The following is a 9505-nucleotide window of genomic DNA, read 5'->3' on the forward strand; positions in this document are numbered from 1 at the left end:
CTCCTCCTTGGGACATTGGGAGCTCAGTCCGGTGCTCCAGTGTGGGTCTCTGTCTCTATCTCCATCCATCTCCAGATAAATATACTTTTTAATTTTAATTGAAATAAATTACATCACTTTCCTTTTCTTTTTCTTGCTTTCCCAGGTATCCTCCCTCCAACCCCTCCCCACCTCTCAAGTAGATAACTTCTTTTGCTTTATTATTGTTGCATACACACATATGTATGTATACATATGTATGTAAATGTATATGTATGTATTTATGTATTGTGTATATGTGTATGTATAGATATATGTAAGTACAATCATTTTTGTTGTTTGTGTGTATATGATTTTAAAACTAACCACTTTGATACTAAACAACCAAAAAGGTTGTTTCTGAAAAGGTTGGGAAAGGCTAATTCTCCTTCTCCTAGCAGGCTTTAACTGCCTGTAGTTCTTTGTCTAGGGAACACATACTTTTCTTTTAATTAAAAAAAAAGAGCCAAGAAAATGTTGCATAATTCCAATATACAACAACAAATGACTATTCCCATTACGAAAGTCAGGAACTGAGTATAGTTAGGAAAAGTAGGACCAAACAAGGATCAGAGCCTAGCAGAGCAAGCAATCAGAGGGCATCAGAGTCTCATAGTGTCAGCGGGTGTCCAGTAGCCCTCAAGATCTATTGCCTGTGGAAAGCAGGATCTCACTTGGTCATATCCACTCAGTACCTGCTGCTTCCTCATTGAATGGCCTGCTTTTGGGGCATCTCCTCTATCCTAGCACATCAATTGTCACTTAGGTTTCACAAACTTCAATCAGTGGCTTCTTGATTCCTCTTTGTAGAGGATCTGACCCCGGAACACCTTGCCTGGCCTCAGTGCCTTTATAGATCCTATATACAAGCTTCCATTACTCTCATCTTGACTTCCATGTTGCATGCCTGAAGAAAACAATACCACATAGGCCAAAATCTACTGTCCCTTAACCTGGCTTACTTAGACCATAGCTACGTTAGTATACTATACCTTTCTGTGTGAACATATAAAAATACCTCCCAAGGAAGCCATTTTCTAACCAAGGGTTCTATTATCCAGTGAATTTACACTCATACCCAGAATCTTCAAATCGGTGGAGTTTTACAATCTAGGTGCTTTCCTAATTGCCCCAATATGAATTCTGTGCTCTGTGATAGCTCTAATCTCTTTCATGACTACAAATCGCAAATGCGTTGTCTGTACTTGTCTTTGTTGCAACTTTCAAGTTAACCCAGATCCCTTTACTTACCAAACTGCAAGTTTTTAGGCATCATTCTGCTCTATCCAGCTATAAGTCTAAGAGCAGTGGGCAGTAACCACTTGTAGTATGCCACCTTGAAACTTTCTCCCCTGGACACCTCAGTTCATTATTTTTGAATTCATCTTCATGAAAATTTTCAGGACACAGACAGAATACAAAGACCCCCTGCTAAATTGTAACATGAATGGCTTCCTGCCCAATTCTTGACAGAATCTTCACTGAAGGAAGTATTTCAAATTGTAAAAACACAGTTGGACCTAGAGATCACTGTGTTAAACAGAATAGATACTGCCTTCCTTCACTCTACTGGGCAATGTGGACTGGTATATCTCAGAGAGGCTGAGGGGGTGTGATGACCAGAGTTTGGGATGAGTAGCAGTGATCGGGTGACCAGCGGATAGCAAATCACATGGGAACAAGAAGTTCTGAGGCCACTGGACAGCAGAGTCAATATGATGGACTCCGTGTTTCCAGATTCTGGAAAATGACTTTAAATGTTTTCACTATAAAAAAATAGAAAAGGTTTAATGAGACAGATATTATCCTTATCGAAATATTGCTCAATGTATGTGTGTGTTGAAACTTCACATAGTACCCAATAGGTGTGTAATTTTCAAGCACTACTGTTAAATCAAAGTATTAAGTTAAAAATGAGTTTAAATTTTAATTCATAAAATTGAAATATCGTAAGATTCGAAGTCATTGAGGAGGAGTTTTGTTTGGGAGAGGTTCTGATCCATACCAGGAAACACTTTACAAGTAAAACGGTTACCCAATTTTGGTAGTTACCATGTGAATAAAAACAATAATTTAATATATTATATCTTTTCAAATTTATATTACCTATATCTGTGGAAAGTATTGCATGGATAAGAAAATTATTTCATTTGTCATCAAACCGAGAGGAGATTATATCTGCAATTCCCTATCTATAAAACAGGCAGTGGAGAAGAACAGATGAAATAACTGGTTTTAGAAGCAGTGATTGCAAGTGGGTAGAAAGAATACTAACATTTTGTCAATCCGAGTTACTGCTGCAAGTTTACAACCTGGAAGACAAAATATAGGCATGATTGAATGTTAAGTAAGCTAGAATGATTTAAATCTGTAATAGAGTTCTGAGGTTGTTGAGATTTGTTTCGATTCTTCATTTTACTGGTTGCACATTAGAAATTGCTGAACTGATTCAAAACGCCACATCCATCACAGACTCGTTACTTATATAAAAATGGCAAATCTCTGTAATCCTCATCTTTCACAAACCTTCCCTGAAGAAAACCTGTTTCACCAACAAAGTATTTCTCTGAGGTTTTTATAAGAAAGTCAAAGAATGTCTTTGTTTTTCTTTTTTCTAATACCATCATGAGAAGAATAAAGTCTTATGATCATATGGATTCTGCAAGCCTCCTTTATGGAAGTCATTACAGGTGTTGAGAGTATTTGAACATAAATAATAAAACATATACATATATTTATGGGCATATGTATATTATACATATACACACATGCTTCCTAAAATTCCAGCTGAAAGAAAATAGTTATTGTTGTTTACAGTAGAAAAGGATAATAAAGGAATTTTGTGATTATCTTCAGAATATAAATAAGTGATTTCTCAGATTTTGATTCTTACATAGTTAAGACTATTCATAATAATGTCTGGCTATTTATAATTTTGCAGTCTTGAAACCAATAACATGGGATAGCTTGGGAGATTTAACATCAAACCAATGAACTTTCTTTAAATTAAGTGGTGATCTTGAAAAATGACTGAGGTTAAAGCATCTTGGGGCATGCTCATTGTTTTTAGCACAGTTCAATCACTAAGATGATGCTGTGGTGGGAGGCATTTGGGGCAACAGACTAAAATTTACTAAAGGAAAGGAGCTCAGATATTTTTGAAAATTTGGAAAGAAAGAATTGATTATTTTCAAGTATATCCTCTAAGAGCAGTCACATTCTCAGAATATATATAATTTACATATGTAATTGTGCATATTGAAAAACCGAGTCAAAAAAAAAAAAAAGGAATGTGTACCAAAAAGCTTCACTTACCTAAAATGGAAATAAAGAATAGCACCTGAATTTTTATAAGTTCCCTTATTCCTATGTATTTTTTTTTTCACAAATGCAATAGGGACTACAAGTTTGTCTTTAACCTTCACATTATAACTACATATTTCCTATAGAGAACCATTAGGAAATAAATTAGAGATTAAATTCTGACAGTAGTCTGAAAAAAGCCACAATTCTTTAGTTCAGTCACTCTCAACAGAGAGTTTTGCATAAATTGCAAAAGAACCAGCTCAAAAGAAACTTTTAACTTACAAGAAACTGGGGGAGTCGTCATCTAATTCCTTATCATTCTAAATGATAAGAAGTGAAACTTGTCGCTGATGGATTTTAAGACTGCCAGAAGTAACTACAAATGGGTTATAGATAGAACTATGCCCAGAGTGCTTTGAATTCACACAGACGGGAATCTTGCTGAAAAGATTCAGTGCTAATTTCATAAGGATAGTGAAATCAGTAAGAAAACAGAAAGTGATTTCATGAAGCACCTACTACACTCTTATCTGTAGGAAGTGACCTCGAGAAACCCAGTGAATAAGAATACAAATTCCTACAGGAAAAAAAAAAAAGACAAAGCAAGACAAAGGCCAAGCACAGCATGACATAGCATACACAACAACAGTGATTGGGATCTATTGAAAATGTCAGCGTGAAGGCTAGCAAGGATATACAGTGTTTAAATACAAGAGGAGGTATTGCAAAGAGGAACAAGCTGAGAAATAACTCTGACAGGTGAATAGCAAAGTGGAAGGCAGAGGCAGAATTGGACAATGAAAATGATGACAGCTGGTAGAACAAAGTGGCAAGGTTGACTAGGAAAGCATCCTTTGCTGGAGAGAATAGTTAGCTAGACTAGACTTATAGATATGACCCACTCATCTCTTCTAAAATGCAGTTATACTATAAAGGTTCAAGGATCCAAAGCATTAAATGGAATGCCTAATACTGCCAGCAGGCTCAAGAAACATACTTTACTTTTCTATCCCTCAGTTTCTTTATCTGTGTAATAGGGGTGTAGCAATGCAAGGAAGTGGTTTCTATCCCTCAGTTTCTTTATCTGTGTAATAGGGGTGTAGCAATGCAAGGAAGTGTTTGCAAGCCCTTGAATTCTAACAAAACTCATATTATTGAGGAGTAGAAACTTTAACAGCAGTCAGTGATCAGGAGATATTACAGAGGTATAAAAAATACAGAGGGGACATAATTCAGTGACACAGCATTCCTCCTAAGCACTCAAAATCCACTACCATTCTAACTTGAATATTTGCTCAGAATTTGGTGTTGAGTTACAAAGATAGCTTTTGATTTTCTCTACTTTTCCTACCTAAGTGTTGGTCTTAGATTGCTATCTCCTGGCTCTCTGAAGCCAAGGAGCCAATAAAAGACAGAGTGACCAGTATTCAGGCTGCAAACCAGGTCTTCTTGACCCCTGTGTATGAGAGTGCTGACAGGTCATCTCACCTCTAGAATTGACGATATAGTTCTTTGTTCATATGGGTAAGATTAATAACTTTTAGGAGCATTATAGAGCATAAGTTAATATTCTCTCCAAATGGAAAAATTCCTTAGGTTTGAATTCTATGCATGATAAATGGGGAGCTTTATTGCACCTTTTAACCTTTAGCTCATCTTTCTTTAAAATATACATTCAAATGTAAAATCTAGCATTTGCATACATGGAAGCAATTTATTACGGCTACCCTTTCTAACCTGCAAGGCTTTGAGATCAGGAAAAAAAGGTTTGAATTACAAGTCCACCATTTTCATCATTGGCATTGGCAGAGACAGTTTTTTGTGTGTGTCGTAAAAATAGCTATGTGCCATTCAGATTGAATCATCAAGAATAAAGAAAGAAAAATAAGCATTGATAGATTCCTATTTCAGGTAAATATCATCTTTTTACTCAATTGAAATTTTATCTTTTAAGCCTGTACAATTGGAGAGAGCAAATACATTCTCTTCTTTGAAACAAATCGAAGTTATTTATGTCAAATATTCTGCATAATAGAGATGTATTGGGAACCTGTAGCAATTGGTGTGATAGAAGGAGAAATAAATGATGCTCAACTTCTGATCTTTGCTTCTGCACTAAACGACAAGTCAGCGTTACCTGTTTTTCATGCATTGCCATTGGCCCTCTGATGATCAAATCAGTGCACAATAAAGAGATGATCAGGCATGCGTACAGATCCTGCCCAGTATGCGATATTCATCCACCTACTGAAAATTATTCTGCATGGAATCCCTTAAATGCAGTCTGTGTCTGATCTTTTATAAGTAGTCAACGAAGATTTATGAATTTCCCCTTTCTGCTTTGATTTAGAAATAATTTAGTAATTTCAGAACTACCCACTCTCAGGGAGGAAAACGTGCTGCAATATCATGAAAGCTGTGCCACAACTGCAGAAACAGAGGTGGTGGCTGCTTAAGTGATGACTTTAGTGTCCTGGTTGTCATTTGTGGGAAAACTAAAGGACAACACACACACACACACACACACACACACACACACATCTCTACAAACAATCGCTAGACATTTGTAAAACATGTTTAATTCCTTTGTCACTCAGATGGCAGTCCGTGGCCCTTTGTGAACTCAAAAACAAATAATGGTATAGAGAAAAAAAAATGGAGATGTAGATATAAGTATACTTTCATAGAAGAGGTTGAAGAGTGAGCTTCACTTTTTAAAAACACAAAGAAGTTAGTTCCTGCTGCTGGAAATCCCTGCCTGCAGCGCATCTCTCTGTGATTGCCCTAATAATGCGTGTTCCTTGCTCTCTTGCAGGCCGACCAGTAATGATCGTGGTAGAGTATATGGAGAATGGATCCCTCGACTCCTTTTTGCGGGTGAGGTGCTCCTTTCTGATGCCATTTAAATAAGCTATTCTGGAATCTATACTTGAAGTAATTCATCATGGATTAATTTTTACATAATATTAAGCATGGGTTTTCAACAGAAATGGCAGCATTTTCTCTGGGTGAATTATTATGGTTCTGTGATACATGAAAGCATTACTGAAGGGACAAGATGTACACTTAATAATATAATTGATTTCTCCTATAAATTTGCTTGCTATATTAATGATTATTATATATATACTAAATGTTTCTGCTATCAATTAGGAAGTAAAAATAAAACTCAATTGCCACTTATTCATGAAGCCATATCACATTTACCAACTTAATGTGATATTTATACATTTTCTAAAGTGCTGAGTCCTTACATTGCTGTCCCAAATTCTGCCAATTTTGTCCCTCATGCTCATTTGGCTATCTAAAGAGGAAAGAAGAAACAGCATTCCTTTAGCAATGATATCTCTTAGAATAAAAGGCTAAAACCCATTCTGTTTAAGATGACTTCACATGAATATATAGTGGAACAAACGAAAGCTAGGAAAGTCTCAACATTATTTTTTGAAGTGCATTTGTCATGTTAAGCGTCGAAGCACCACAGATGCTTGGAAAATGCACATTGAGAGTGGCAAGTGAATGAAATATGAAAATATTCACTGAAGCCAATGTTTTTATCCTCAGGAAAGGTGATGTATATGCATGTCAGTGAACTTTTTAATGTATCCAATAAATGGCATAAGTATTATCTGTGCTTATGAAATGGCTGCGACTTTTCCATTTAGAATGTGTTATCTTTCTTTATATTTCCACCTCATTTTCTGTCCAGTGCTATTTGAACGTTTTCTGTTTGCATCTTATCTGTCTCCCTTGATCTTATTTCTACTTATTTTGCTTGATTCTTGTCCTCTTCTTCCGGCTGCTCTCAATGTTGGTGGAGACGATGTATCTGTCTTGTGACTTGACTTGATGTCCAGATTCAATCCCTAAAGCTGAATTCAGCAGCATCTTCGGGTTGTCATAAATAGAAACTACATCCACAGCACACACTCTTGACCAAGTGTGCTCTTTAAGGCAAAATGAAACTCATAGGCTAGGAGCATGAGCTGTTTGTTCTCAGTTGTGCCTACTTCAGAACATCCTACATTTAAATTTTACCTATAAATGCTCTAAATTATTTTAGAATTTATCTTGGCCACCTATGGTACTTGAAATACACATACACTTATGTCTTTCATTATTTTTGTCACAAACATATTTTTATCAGATATATTTCAAAATGACTCATTATCTCATAATGTTCGGCATAGGTTGGTTTTACATTTCTTAGAACAACTACCCAACACAAAATATAGCAGCAAATAATGAACAGACATTGGATTTAAAGTAGAACTAAAATTGGAGCAAATGGCTGGCAAAGAAAATTAAGTGGAAAATGTTAGTTTAAGATATACTTTTTATTCTACTGAACAAGGAACAAATAATAATATGTACAAAGAATCAATTAAATAATTTAAAAGTATGACATCCTATATCACATGTTTATAAGCGGTGTATGTCATGAGTTAACATTTCCAAACTAGCATTTTTCAGCTCTAATGATACACCAAATAGGTAACTGACAATCTAGGATGAAGCAAAGCTTTTATCGGTGCTGGCCCCATTAATACTGCTATGAAAATCTGTATGGCTATGTTTCCGCCTCATACTGGCTGTGGCTCCTTAGGTATGCTGGCAGCTTTTCTATGTCTTCTGGTCCATGTGAATAATGGCATTGTAAAGAGTACATACCTCCTAAAGTTGTTTAAAAAAAAGAACTTTATTGATTGTTGTAGAGTTTATAAGAAAAGATCCACACGTAAATCTTCATGACTCCAAAAGTGATGTGTTTCTATGCTGTGAGGTCTCTTGATTAAACTGGTATTTGATTCTCCTTTTAAGACACCATCAACTCTGCATGCAGTGGATATTGCCTCTTCACATGCATGTTTCACTAAAGTAAAAATTGTGTCATTTGAAGTATACAGAGCACACTAAAAGGTCTAAAAAATCAAATGACCTATTTAATAAGTGGGCTAAAGAAAAGAAGAAATGGCTCTCAAAGGTTGAATTACAAATGGCCAATAAACCTATTATTCTTAGCCATTAAAGAAATACAAATAAACACTACCTTAAGATGCCATCTCACCCCAGTCATAGTGGCATTCATAAAGAAAACAAATAGCAAATGATGGGAGGGATGTAGACAGGAGCTAACCCCTCATGCACTGTTGGTAGGAACAAACTTATCCAGCCACTATGAAATCAATATGAGGTTAATCAAAAACCTGAAAATAGAAATGCCCCTCTATGCCCCTGTATATTTATCTGAAGGACTCTAACTCAATGCAGCACATAGATATTTGCACATCAGTGTTTATTATTGTAGGACTGTTCAAAATACCTCAGTAATAGAACCAAGCTATGTGTCTGTCAACAAAGGAACAGCTAAAATGTGGTGTGTAGAGCCAGCAGAGCTTTTTCAGTTCTAGACAAGAATGAGTTATGTTATTTTCAAGAAATTGGATACAGCTTAAGATACTCCTATTAAACTCATTGTCATCTCAGAATGACAAAAATATGTTTCTCTCATATGGTATCGTATTCACTGTTCTGTTACTGTTAAGAGACACCATGACCAAGGCAGCTACTTTAAGAGAAACCATTTTAACTGGTGACGTCGTTACAGTTGTAGAGGTTTAGTCCATTACCATCCTGGCAAGAATTATGGCAACATGAAGGCAGGTGCTGGAGCAGAAGCTGAGGACTGCATCCTGATGCACAGTCAGAGAGAGACTCTGGGCTGACATGGACTTTTGAAGCCTCATAGCCCACTCCCAGTGACACACTTCCTCCTACAAGGCCACACCTCTTAATCCTTCAAGTCCTTTCAAGTAGTGCCATAACCTGGTAACTAAACATAACAGCCAGAACCTGGAAACAACCTAGATGCCCTTCAATGGAAGAATGGATGAAGAAAGTATAGAATATATACATATTAGAGTACTACTCAGCAGAAAAAAAAAAACAAGGACCTCTTGAATTTTGCATACAAATGGATGGAAATAGAAAACACTATCCTGAGTGAGGTAAGCCAGACCCAAAAAGAGGAACATGGGATGTACTCACTCATATTTGGTTTCTAGCCATAAATAAAGGACATTGAGCCTATAATTCGCGATCCTAGAGAAGCTAAATAAGAAGGTGAACCCAAAGAAAAACACATAGGCATCCTCCTGAATATTAACCTTCATCAGGCGAT

The 9505-nt window shown here is 36.2% G+C and overlaps 1 protein-coding gene across 1 annotated transcript in view; it reads left to right on the plus strand.

The window, feature by feature from the left end:
- Nucleotides 1-9505, plus strand: part of Epha6 (EPH receptor A6) — an 839925-nt gene that overhangs the window by 680260 nt on the left and 150160 nt on the right. Inside the window, exon 13 of the mRNA XM_050149039.1 lies at nt 6140-6201. Within this exon, the coding sequence (XP_050004996.1) occupies nt 6140-6201 (62 nt within the window). The remainder of the gene's footprint in view (nt 1-6139; nt 6202-9505) is intronic.

Source organism: Alexandromys fortis, unplaced genomic scaffold, assembly GCF_014885135.2.
Source record: "Alexandromys fortis isolate MF-2015 unplaced genomic scaffold, M_Fortis_MF-2015_v1.1 scaffold_4, whole genome shotgun sequence".
NCBI lineage: Eukaryota > Metazoa > Chordata > Mammalia > Rodentia > Cricetidae > Alexandromys > Alexandromys fortis.